This window comes from Taudactylus pleione, unplaced genomic scaffold (assembly GCF_031769625.1).
Source record: "Taudactylus pleione unplaced genomic scaffold, aTauple2 ptg000969l, whole genome shotgun sequence".
Lineage (NCBI taxonomy): Eukaryota > Metazoa > Chordata > Amphibia > Anura > Myobatrachidae > Taudactylus > Taudactylus pleione.
In genome coordinates this window covers 104,902-118,638 of record NW_028285370.1, presented here as the reverse complement: position 1 = coordinate 118,638, position 13,737 = coordinate 104,902, and the positions used below count along the sequence as shown (strand labels likewise).

The 13,737-nt window shown below is 45.7% G+C and overlaps 1 protein-coding gene across 1 annotated transcript; it reads left to right on the top strand.

Annotated features, from left to right (window-relative positions):
* The first annotated feature begins 1,190 nt into the window (after positions 1-1,190).
* On the top strand, positions 1,191-11,238 carry LOC148454636 (G2/M phase-specific E3 ubiquitin-protein ligase-like). The gene is made up of 8 exons (XM_088460634.1): positions 1,191-1,222; positions 6,606-6,667; positions 6,891-6,988; positions 8,165-8,266; positions 9,147-9,271; positions 9,505-9,664; positions 9,936-10,042; positions 11,118-11,238. The coding sequence occupies exons 1-8, from the start codon at positions 1,191-1,193 to the stop codon at positions 11,236-11,238; spliced, it is 807 nt and encodes a 268-aa protein (XP_088316760.1).
* The last annotated feature ends 2,499 nt before the right edge of the window (positions 11,239-13,737 follow it).

The window sequence follows — 13,737 nt, the reverse complement described above, 5'->3', positions numbered from 1 at the left end:
AGGTCTGCAGGATACGAAACAAAGGATCAATACACAGGTTGAACAACAACAGGGAAAGGGGGCAACCCTGGCGTGTTCCTCTATGCATTGTGATCGGATCCCACGAACCCCGTTAACCAACAGAGTGGTAGTGGGATGAGAGTAGAAATTCTGTATTAATTCTATAAATAAAGAATCAAAGCCTCTTCTTTCCAGAACAGCAAATAGAGGTAGCCAATCTACTGAATCAAAAGCTTTATGTGTGTTAAGGCTTAGCAACATGCCGCTCGGCCTCTCTTGACCTGTAGCCGCCAAAACAGTTACTCAAGCCAAACGGTTGGCCCTGACAGAGTGTCTGTCTTCAACAAATCCTGTTTGATGTGGGGTTAGTAGATTGGACATCATAGTTTGCAACCTATTAGCCATTATCTTGGTGAGCAATTTAAAATCTGAGTTTAAAAGTGAAATCGGACGGTATGACTCCGCTAATAATGGGTCTTTGCCTGGTTTTGGAATGAGTGTCGTGGAAGCATCTGTAAATGAAGGAAAGGCCGGCTTGTCATATAAGATCTTATTAAATAATTCTACCAGAGTGGGTACTAAGTTATCTTTCAAAAGTTTATAATGAGAGCCTGAAAAGCCATCAGGTCCTGGTGATTTGTGTGGGAGAAGACCAGCTATAACACTTCGCAATTCCTCCTCTGAAATATCTTTTGACAACAGCACTCATTGATCTTGAGACAATACAGGTAGTTGGGCCGCTGATAAGAGTTGTTCCTGTAGATGCCCCTCCACATCTATCGGTTGGTAAAGACTCGTATAATAAGCATGAAAATGAGATAAAATCTCTTTGGTAGACAGATGTGTACTATTAGATAAAGGATCCTTGATTGCTGTAATAAATGACCTCCTTGCCCACGGTTTGGACATAAGTGCAAGGAGTTTGCCGGGTTTATTACCCCATTTGTAGTACATTTGTTCCACGTTATCGTCCAAATAATTGGACCAAGACACAGTTAGAAACTGTCTAAACTCTTCCGATTTAGCCAAATAATCTGGAAATCGCCATAAGCGATCCACAGAAGTTAAAGAATCATGCCACAAGTATAAAGACTCTGGGGCATGGTCCGAGATTAATATCTCATGTATCTCCGACATCCATACCCTTGACATCAGATAATTTGAAATTAGGAAAAAATCAATCCGAGATAATGATTGATGAGCCCAGGAAAGATGAGTATATGTACGTTCTGTACCATGTATTAGTCTCCAACTCTCAATGGGTCAGAAAGCTGATGCATCATCTTAAGAGACTGTATATAGTACTATGAGGGTGTGTTAGGTCTATTTACCAATGGAAAGTTATCTACACTGGGATTATCTACTGAGTTAAAATTACCCACTAGAATGAGTTTATGCACCATCCTATGTGTCAGTATCTGAGACAATTTAGCCAAAGGGATATATTTGGAGCATAGAGGTTAACTATCGTGTAATTACGTCCTACAGACAGGTCCACCAACAGATAGCGACCCTATGGGTCTATTACTTTATCTGTGATAGTATACTTCAGATTTCTATTACATAATATCACCATACCTCTAGATTTAGACGTATATGATGCTGTAACGCATTCTCCTATCCACCTGGCCCAAAGTGTACCCTCCTCCTCCTGTTTCCAATGTGTTTCATGTAGCAATACAATATCTGGGTGTAGGCGGCGCAGGTGAGTCACAAGCTTTTTACGTTTAACAGATGTATTGAGGCCGTCCACATTCCAAGATACCAAGTTAAAATGTGGAGGGACAGTAGGTCCATCCCCTCTATTTAGCTGATCAGACAATGGATGGACATAAAAAAAATACACACCCGCAGAGGACTGCTTATTTCCAAAACACAAAAGCAGAGCTAAAAAGGAAGGGAAAAAAAATGGAAACACCCTCCCCCCCCCCCCCACCTTCACGTGCCGTTGCAGCAACCACCCCGCCCAACATAGTGCACTCCTGAATATCAGCCAATTTGAAACTAAGCGAAAATATGTTTAAAAAGAATTCGGTGTGTGTAATGTAAATGAGTGTATTTAAAAAGGGGACGTACACTCCTGATCCACTTAATTCCCTATTATAGATGTTGAGTATAGGCCGGCGTATGTGTGTGTCTATCAGTATAGAAAATAGAAGTAATAAACCTCATATTTATACTAACAGGAACAATATGTGAGGCGACAACCAATAATTATAGGACCATATTCTGGAGAATTGTTATTCCCTCTTTTCCATGGAATAATATCCCTGATACGCCATGGTATATGACATACTATACATATATTAACCGAAGTACTTAGTGCATCACCTGTATGTGAGAGCAATATGGAAATGGAATTGTCTATACTGATAGACACACATACACCGACCTATACTCAACATCTATAATAGGGCATTTAGTGGATCAGGAGCGTACGCCCCCTTTTTAAATACACTCATTTACATTACACACACCGAATTCTTTTTAAACATACTGTATTTTCGCTTTTTAGTGCCTTGCTATTATGTATACAAATTAATAAAACTTATGTTTTATGTATTGTTTAGTGCACCACTATGGACATTTACACCCTTTTTTTATTCCCCTACTTGATGTGATAGAAATGCTAGCGGGCAGCGGCTGGCATGTGAGAGCCTCTGGTTTGCAGGTGGTGACATGTGAAGGTCATGTGTAGGGCATGGGGCTCGCTGGAAGGGCAATGGCTACATTGGAGTGTTGTGTGTAGGGCACAGGGCACACTGGAAAGCTGTGGGTGTGGTGTGGGGCACTCTGAAGACCATGGGGCACACTGGCGTTCTGTTCATGGAGCAGATAGAAACAAACTTCAGCTTCCCATCAGAAGCACATTTCCCTTCTAGCCCTAATGGAGCAGCAGCAGCAGCACTGAGGAGAGGTCAGGGGGCGTAGCGTATATCAGCATAGCTAACCTGCATCACCTAACTCTACAGTGCGGATTCTGTACTACTACAGAGCAAACAAGCGTCTGCTCCAGGCCAAGGGTGCAGCCTTTTAGGGCGCACAAGAGATGCAGCCACGTCATTGCTGCACCTTGCCAATTTCATAAAAAAAAAGATTGGACCGCTGACCTGGCTCCAGTTTTCCCGTGGGACCCTCCCCCCTCTTACTAATTTCCTGCGACACCCCTCTCCCTGCTGAGCCAACCTGTCTGCCACCTTGGAAGTCAGCAAATTTGGTACACAGGCTTATTGCAGAGTATGATGTGAATGTGCATTAATAGAGTACATGGGGCTACACTAAGAGGTAATAACTTCAGAAAGAAAACTTTAAGTTCATGGACTTGCCCTGATTTATCTTTGCTTATTATTACAAGGAGCTCACTATTGCCCCAGAATGACTCTCTTTGGTGTGAGAGAACTAGTGATCCGGGCAGCAGGTACAGTACATGTGCGCAGAGAAATATGGGGCCCAGTACAGAGGAATTAGGCTGTGTTTCTGGCCACAGCGGGCCCCCAGGCAGTCTGGCCCCCTTAGTGTTGTACCCCCCATAACTCTCTGATGGAGCCCCTGCATGTGCATGATGGAGACCCTGTGTCAGATATCTGACCTGCCATGGTTATGCAAATCAGTGATGTCACAGTGGCCAGTGATGTCATAACACAGGACAGCCAGTGAGGCTCACCCTCAGCAGAGACTTGCATTATAGTTACAGAATCCTAGCAAGGTGTATTGTTTTTATTATAAAGCACATTTTCTCTAATTCTACTACTGGAGAAGCATCTGAGAGGCTGTAACTCTAAATGTGAGGCTTCATGGCCTCGTCTAGGTAAGTGACTGTCTGTGTTGTGTTTTTAAAAATAGGGATTTCCTTGTTACAAATGTAATATTTATGATCAGATTTACAATTATGTGGAACACCAATTATAGCTAATTTATATCACTAAGTACATCAATACTGTCACTAATTACACAAACATTGATAGCATCCAAAATTGATTAACTTATAATTGTGCTTCAAATTCTTTGAAACAGAAGCTGAGATACTTTAATGTTTCACTGTTTGTTTGTTTTTGTGGGGATTGTTATTATTATTATTATTATTATTATTATTATTATTATTAGTTTTTTATTAGTTTTTTTTATTGAACCACCAAAGAAAATTACAATTACAAAATTTGTTTAAAAAAAATAGAATATCACATCAATCCATTACATAATAGCATATAATAGTATTGTTTTTATTTTTATTTTCATATGAAACCACATGAATTCTTTTATTAGTACTAAACAAGCGTTCTCATCCTCTACACCCGGCCTAGACAACCTGTGGCTCCCCAGCTGTTGTGAAACTACAAGTCCCAGCATACCCTGCCACAGTTTTGCTATTAGGGAATTCTAAAACTGTAGCAGGGCATGCTGGGACTTGTAGTTTCACAACAGCTGGAGAGCCGCAGGTTGGCTCTACACAAACTTCTTTAATGTAGTTGTCTCTAAGATAAGTCTGGAAACACAACCAGCCCTCATCCTCCTCATTATAAACCGTCCAATCCGCTTATAAAGCTAAATTCAAAATGATCCAAGGAAACAATTGTTATGTTTTGTTATTGTCATGTTGGAATATTAGGAACAGTTTTATACTGTATCAAAATTCTGTTCTTAGGGGCCAATGTAATAGTCTTCATTCTAGCACCCTGCACCTGTCACAGCCCGTGTCGTTCCTCTTTTCTGCCTGGGGTGTCGCTCTCTGCTCTGGTGCTTCTAGCACCATCAGCTGATGCAACACACTGCTGATACACAGACCAGAGTGTGCTAGAATGAAGACTAATGTAATCTGAGCTGCAGAAGTATATATGCCTTATTACTGCAAACCCATTACCAATATCACTGTAATAATGTAAATAGATAATAACAGTAACATTACTGTATATATTAGCATAAACATGCTCAAGACGCATTCAGCTGATTGGACTCTGCTGCCGCCCATTATGGGGTGTATTTTTAAAGTGAAGGCGCTCATACTGTACTTTGGTCACATTACACCGCCCCCCTTACCATAAGGGGAAGTAATCCTAAAATGTGTCTCTGCCAACACAGCTGTAGATACAGAAGATATTTGGTGTGCATGCAAAGCTTACAATAGTGCATGGATTGGGGGGAAAAGGCGAGACCATCTCTACATGAGCAGACTGCAGGCGGCATTGGGGTGACGCTGTGCACTGACTGCAGGCGGCATTGGGGTGACGCTGTGCACTGACTGCAGGCGGCATTGGGGTGACGCTGTGCACTGACTGCAGGCGGCATTGGGGTGACGCTGTGCACTGACTGCAGGCGGCATTGGGGTGATGCTATGCACTGACTGCAGACGGCATGGGATGATGCTATGCACTGACTGCAGACGGCATGGGGTGACGCTGTGCACTGACTGCAGATGGCATGGGGTGATGCTGTGCGCCAACTGCAGGCGGCATGGGGTGACGCTGTCCGCTGTCTGCAGACGGAATGGGGTGACGCTGTGCGCTGACTGCAGGCGGCATGGGGTGACGCTGTGCGCTGACTGCAGGCGGCATGGGGTGACGCTGTGCGCTGACTGCAGGCGGCATGGGGTGACGCTGTGCGCTGACTGCAGGCGGCATGGGGTGACGCTGTGCGCTGACTGCAGGCGGCATGGGGTGACGCTGTGCGCTGACTGCAGGCGGCATTGGGGTGACGCTGTGCACTGACTGCAGGCGGCATTGGGGTGACGCTGTGCACTGACTGCAGGCGGCATGGGGTGACGCTGTGCACTGACTGCAGGCGGCATTGGGGTGACGACGTGCACTGACTGCAGACGGCATGGGGTGACGCTGTGCACTGACTGCAGACGGCATGGGGTGACGCTGTGCACTGACTGCAGACGGCATGGGGTGACGCTGTGCTCTGACTGCAGGCGGCATGGGGTGACGCTGTCCGCTGTCTGCAGACGGAATGGGGTGACGCTGTGCTCTGACTGCAGACGGAATGGGGTGACGCTGTGCTCTGACTGCAGGCGGCATGGGGTGACGCTGTGCACTGACTGCAGACGGCATGGGGTGACGCTGTGCTCTGACTGCAGACGGCATTGGGGTGACGCTGTGCTCTGACTGCAGACGGCATTGGGGTGATGCTGTGCTCTGACTGCAGACGGCATGGGGTGATGCTGTGCTCTGACTGCAGACGGCATGGGGTGACGCTGTGCGCTGACTGCAGATGGCATGGGGTGACGCTGTGTGCTGACTGCAGACAGCATGGGGTGATGCTGTGCGCTGACTGCTAATGGCATGGTGTGATGCTTGTCACTTAGTGACTCCTCTCAGAGGCAGAGTCATTCGGTTGGCATTGGGCTCAGCTGCAGGGCCGCGGGCAGGGGAGGGACTTGTTTCCCCTTCATATATAACTGACTGAACTCAATACCGCCGTGTTCCAGCTCACTTTAACCCCTGCTTATCTGGTCCCATAAAACTAGCTACACTGTCCACAAAGGTAATTTTATACAGCAGCAGCACCTTAAGATCCACAGAACATATTATATATGACATATACATAAAGGAGGATTATTATTTGCACTTATATAATTTACAATTTTGTTTTTGCATCTCTATCTTTAGTAAGAGAAAGCGGAAGACTAATAGAGATTCGGCATCAAGCTCATTGCTAGAAGCCGATCCAGGTAAGACAGGAGCCAGAAGTCTTTATTAACCTTCAGTAATATACCTGTAATTATGACATAGAGTAAAGCTGGGTACACACCTGGTCGAGCATCGCTCTCTCTACCCTCTGTCTCACAACTACATTCCCTCACCTATCTTGCATGTACTTGTTCTGGTTTAATGTGTGATTTGTGTTTTGTATGAAGAACACACCATACATAACGTCTTGCCTTGCTTCCACAGCATGCATTTTCTGTGGTCGTGCAGAAAATGACGTGCCCAAGTATGGAGAGCTGCTGCATAACGCCAAGGAGAAGCTGACCGTCCACCACTACTGCCTGGTAAGTATGGAAAGTAATGATGGATGAGCATCAGTTATAGCAGCTGAAAGCAGCCTGTTACACAGTAAGGTGCACATTTATCACAATCTGCTATATTTATGCAAATGTGATAATCATTTTGTCCTATGGGCCTGATTCAGCTTGGAACACAAGTCTGCGGACGCACACGCACCCTGCCGATGTTTGCGTTCTGCGCATGCGTATGCATCACAGTGTGCGAACCGGCTACTGCGATCGCGAGGGGCAGTGGTCGAAGGAACGCAGACATACCAGTGCATTTGAATGCCATTACAGCGGTCGTGCATAATTAAGCCCCTGCGACGGCACACGCAGCCTGAGCTCTAGCTACTGACAGGAAGTTTTGGAAATTTCTGAGTCAGGTCATCTCTACCACAACTGTGCGTCTGGGTCCGATGTTACTCTATGTTACCGATGCTTTCGCAGACTACCAAGGTATTGCGGAAGTGGGCAGCTTACTGAAGTGGTGGGTGTGTGAGTATACTGCTGCGATCGCAATGCATTCATAGCATATTTTCGCAGCGGCCGGGTGCGTGCGATTACAGACTTGCGATCCATCGTGAATCAGGCCCTATATTCACAAGGTGATAATGTAAATGTTTACTCAAATGTCTCAATCTCCTCTACCCGGGAGGCCAATGCCGATAAGAGCCCAGTCACGGTAAGCCTTTGAAGCAGAGTGATGGCTTGTGGGTGTTTTGGGCAGGGATGTAAAGAGATGGGCCCAGGGAGAGGGGTGTGTCCTAATTGTGGGAGGCATGGCTATGCCCCCTTAGGTTAAAAGTACCCCTTTTTGTGAGCCCCTCAGCCTAGCCTAAAGCCACGGGGTTGGGGGGGCGCGATAAGTGTGATAGCTTCCCCCACATAAAGGCAACAAATTATTCTACCAAATGAAACCATACATTTTCTGTTAATTAAAATGGTGGAAAAATTTTAAAAAACATATTTTGTTTCATTTTTAACTTTAGGCATTAAATATTATTGGAGCCCTCCCCTAAGGATATGTAGTTATCTGCACAGTTTCATTAACATGCTAAGTGCATAAAACATGATAAAACTATATTGGAGCATATGTTAGAGATATAAGTCTTCCTAATTGTTATAGATAATGCAGCAGTGGTGACAGCCATAAGTACATCTCCCCTCTCTCCTATCCAGTTACTATCCAGCGGTGTGCTGCAGAGGGGCAGTGACAGGCAAGGCTTCTATGGCTTCCTGTACCCAGATGTGCGGAAGGCAGCCAGCCGGGCGGCAGAGCAGGTGAGGAGCCGATCATACTGATACTTTCTCATGTCATGTGAAGTCACCGGAGAACTGAATGACACATATTGGGCCTAATTGGGAGTTTATTCTATTCCCTGATAATCCACACATAATAAAATAAACAGCTTTGTGATGCCGCAGTGAGAACGGCTCCGCCTGGAGCCGCGGTGCAGAATGACCGTGGAACTGACGTGACCAGAAAGGTCAAAAGCCACTCAGCCAATCAGAAGTGTTTTCCCAAGGTGGCCGACAGATTCTGGGGAGTCGTATTTATATAAAATGTTTTGGTGTATGGACCTAACTCAGAGGTGAATGCGCATTGCAGGTGTTGGCGCAGTTGGCCACTGTGCTTTTTTTACTGTTCATGTGTCCTGATGGTTTACCGACAGTGGTTGTAATGAGTATTTGGATGCAGAGCAGACAATGGGTGCTTGTGGAAAGAAACAGAGTGATGCCGCCTGTCAGCGGTAATGCAGATCTTTTTGCTTCCTCCAGCCAGTGTGCTGCTAAATGCACATGTGTGATCCAGCTTGCTGGTTCCTGCATGCACAGAGGACTGGAAGCTCAGACATATGCACTTGCACTTCACTAAAATAAAAAAAAGAAAGAAAAAAGATTAACGTGCCATAGGTCTCTCTGTAGGACGGCCGATCAGCCGCAGCAGCTATGATTGGAAGCCTTAGAGGAGCTATTTTCTCTCTCTCCCACAAAGGTGGTTAGCAGAGTACCTGGCTATACTTGAGTGTTATATACAGTGACTGTTCTATTATTAGGAAGTAAAGGAGTCTAGAACAAAGGTTATTTATAGTGGGGGACCTATTTACACTCATTGTTTGTGTTTTTCTCAGTATTGTCATTTGTTAATCATGTTTTGCAGCCCTGCACAGTGTGCAAGAGGACGGGCGCCTCCATACGCTGCAGCGGGAAGGGCTGCACTGAGACCGTGCACTTCCACTGTGGCCTAGAAAAGGAATTTATATTCCAGTACTTCAAGGAGTTTCCGTGAGTAATACATTCGCTTCTAGGTATATAGAACCCGATTCAGACCCGCTTGCTAGATGCGTTCGCACGCAGCTGGCGTATGCAAATCCGGCAAGGCAGGCGATCGTACAGCAAGGCATTAGCACGCCCACCATGTCTTGGCGTGCGATCGCGCTGTGTATGTATGTTCCGTTACAGTTGGTTTTTTTGTTTGAAGTCTCACAATTTATTCTGCAATATTTGTTTCCCTGCAGATCATTTTGCCCAAGGCATCGGCCAGTTCAGATGGCTGCGGCACAGGATGGAGTAAGTGCATGTACCATCTGCCTGGAGGAGCTGACCCCTGCCCCTGCATATGATGTGATTAAGAGCCCCTGCTGCAAAAACACTTGGTTCCACAGGACTTGTCTGCAGGTGAGCTATGGCTTTACTATTTACTCCTCACTATCGGAGTCACCGGGAGGAGGCCAACCAGGAGAGAGCCGAGGAATGACTGCCAATGGAGTGGAGGGTTTGAAGCTGATCCCGGTGCCCGCTCTCTGTATATGAAGGATTATGGCGAATGCGGCCTGACAGTAGGCTGGTTGGCTTGTCCTCGCTCGTCAGCTCTTTTGCAGGACATTTGCTTTATGACTGTACATATATATATATATTTGGTATTTCATCTGAACTTCTTACATTACAGATGCAGGCATTAAACGCAGGGAAGTATTTCTTGAAGTGCCCCATATGCCAGAACATGGCGAGTTTCCAGCAGGAGATGCTGCGAATGGGAATTTACATTCCCCACAGGTATATGTAACAATTGTCTTTATCTAGAACATACAATCCAGCTCCATCACAGAGGCATTTTAAGACTGGAGGGGGCCCATGTGAGGATTTCTGTGAGCCCCCTCCCCCTGAAAAAAAAAATGGCACTGGCGCATGCACAGAACATCACCAACAATCTGGAATTTACCCAGAATCCCCTGTGCATACGCAGTAATCTGGTGTTATATTGTACATATGATGCAGCTGCCATGTTTCTGGAGATCACTTCTGGAACATGGTGCTGGCTGCATTTTTTGAAAGCGATCAACGGAATAATGATGTGAACGGCACCAGTGGCGGTGTGCACCCCACCACACCAATTACAGAGACGAAACTGGTGCCGACATTAACTGTGCATTTGTGTAGCTTAAACAAGGAAACAAAAGCTTGCATCCCATTATTTTACCTTGTGTTTCGTACTTATGAAATGCTATAAGCAAAATGTGTCCTATTATAATTTACAGAGATTTATCAGTTCTTTAGTAAGCAAATTGCCAAATCCAGCTATAAGACTATGGGCACTTGATTATGGGTCTATGGCCCTGATTCAGAGCCGGACGCTCTGACAAAGCGCTCGCTCTGAATCAGGGCCGTCCTTCTGAATTTTTAGAGCGGCCTCCCGGCGGCTCGTATAGCTGTGGGTGACCACCCACAGCTACAGCGAGCGGCCAGAAAGATGGTCGCGATGGTCAAGACCATCGCGACCATCGGCCTTGCGACGAGACCCTTGTGGTAGGGTCTCGTTGCCACAAGCCCTGGAGTGCTTTTGGCTCTATCAGAGCCGAGAGCACTCCCACTGACATCACTTGTGATGTCAGTGGGGCCGGCCCCAGATGGTAGGCGTTCCCATGGGAATGCCTCCATCTGGCCAGTCACGCCACCGGCACGCCCACCAAAGGGGGCGTGCTGTCACTCACCATCAACAGCACGCCCCCTTTGTAGCCAGACCCATAGTGACGGCTTGCCGGACTGGACTAGATGAAACAGACAGAAGAAAGCGTTGTAATGTCACATTGATTAATTACATCAGCGATATTACCTCACATTAACCTTTCAGAGATGCATCCTGGGAACTGGAGAACAACGCCTTCGGAGAACTACTGCAGGTCCACCAACAGTGCGACGCGGATCCCTGCCGCTGCGACCATGGAAGAACTCACAGCGAGAGCGGCAGGTAAAACTTTTCGCATTTTATTTATTAAAGGCTGCCAGTGTGCTATGGCCCAGCAGCAGCCCCTGGGAAGGTTCCCCTTCTCATTCCGCATGATTAATGCGGCCTAGACTCTTGATAAATAGGACCCTACGTTTATTAGCTAAGGATCTACTGGGTGTATGCGTAATATATGTTTCGGTGTATTTAGTAAGAGGTTGATATCTTTCACATTTACTGTGTGCTTACTAAGAGGCCGGCACCAAGAACCTGGCTACTATAATCGTTTTCTGTTATTGTATATGTTATGGGATGGGTACAGGATGCGCTGGGATACTGAACGTATCCCACATTATCCCATATCTTATATGTGTTGTGAAGCTAATATGTATTCAATAAATTGTAATATTTGAATCTTTATCAGAGAGTTCCCGGTACCTTAGGTTTTCTTGACAGCGCTGCCCACTTTGCTATTGGTTTCACCCCACACTTACCTGCTCCTCCATCTCTTTCTTCTACCTCTGCCCTATAATTCTGTTCTTCTCTTTATCGTGCTTCACTGTGCTGGTTGGGCGGCTCGGAGGCTTCTCTTCCCGGCTGCTCTTCTAATTGACATCAGTGACACATTATGATATCCAATGCCCACAATATAAAAGAATGAGGGGAGCAGGGGTCGTTTTATCCATTGTGCCAGGTGGCGTATGAACCATTGTGCCGGGTGGCGTATCAACCATTGTGTGGGTGACGTATCAGCTGTTACAGTGTCGTAGCCACTGGCACTGTAACATAGCATTTCACATACAGATACACCCGCTGTCACACACAGAATATAGGCATGCCGCATATCATTTTAATCAGCAGAAGTTGCTTGTGCGTCCTACTCCCATCACTGTTTGATTAAGATGCATTTGAAGGTAAAAAAATTGCTGAAATGTATACATTCTTATAAGCTGCCAAATTGTTTAATCCTCTCTAGAATACAATAAAACATTTAGTATCTTAGGGGCAATTTCTTCCGGTAGCGAAATGCTCCATCGCTGAGATTTATAGCTCCATCTGTAGATTTATCCTCTGTGTCTCCTCTTTCAGTGAATGGTGTATAATTCGGTGTCACTGCTGTGGGTCAGCGGGAACCCACCTCGCCTGCTCAGCCCTGAGATCTGCTGAGAGCGCATGGACCTGTGCAGAGTGTGCCTCCATTCTGGAGAAGCCGGAGGATGTTGTTGGTAAGTACTTTCCCCTGTCATTTGTCACCTATTACTAGGTAGTACAGTATCTAACATCATAACTTATATTTCACTTACGTGGTAGAATGAGACATTAGTGAAAACTATCATTAAGTTATCAATCTTGGGTTATTGCCACTGTAGTGTAATCGATGTGTGGCCCTTTTCATGTTACAGTAGCCTTAGCCAACCTGCGACTTGTAGGACACAGAGTACGTCCATCCACATAAACATATCGCTAACAATGTTGGATCTCTTTCTGATTGCAGAGTCATTGGCAGAGGCATCTGTGGTAATACCATCAACGAGCAGAGCAAATCCTCCGCCTGCAGTAACACCAGGAGAGACATGCGCCCGGACGAGGGGGCATCCTTCATTAACACCAGGAGAGACCTGCGCCCGGGTGAGGGGGCATCTTTCAGTAACACCAAGAGAGACTTGCGCCCGGGTGAGGGGTTACAAAATAATAACATCCAGGAGGACCAGAAAATCACCATTGTAGGGTGCTAAACCCATAACCTGGGGGCCCAGGTGGAGACAAGATGCCTCATGATCTGCTCCCTACCTGTCGTATACATCCTGCAGGAACAGAGAACTGTGTGGATCCGTGCAGTGTCTCTCACTCTCGTCCCCATATTCACATCAGTGGAATTAGAGCAATTAAATATCTTTTGCTTTCCAAACCAAGTAAAGAGAAAATTCTTCTTTTATATAATATTTTAGCAGGGGATTACAAATCAGTAATATTGATATTAGGCATGCCTAAGGCTTCAATCCAAAGGCTCCATTCACATGGCTTCAGTGCATAACGGTGTGTTTCGTTCTGATCGAAGTGAATGGTTATGCCACATAACCAACTGAGTGAGTACAAATTAACACACTTTATTTATAAGTAACAAACATACAAAGTATACAGTATACCTTTGTCTATGTGTTCAGATGACACCGGTGATTCATTATCTTCAACATAAGATGTAGTTCATGTTAATCTGGGGAGCCCTCATTTCACAATGCCCAGGTCTTCAATTTACATTGCAGACTCTCTACTGCAGTCTCAGGTCCATGCACAAGCCAAAGAGCCTTTGTCTAGGTCTTGATTTATATACCATAGTCTGGGTGTTTGGCTTTCAAGATATTAAGCCCATATTAGTTACATACTGGGTATCAAGCACTGATTGGTACAACATAGCATGGACCATTCTTATCTCTTGCACATGCTCAGTAAGCACTAAGATATACTCAGGACAAAGAAATACAGTTATGGCGTGTCCTAGAATGTCTGGAGTTACACTATCTCAAAG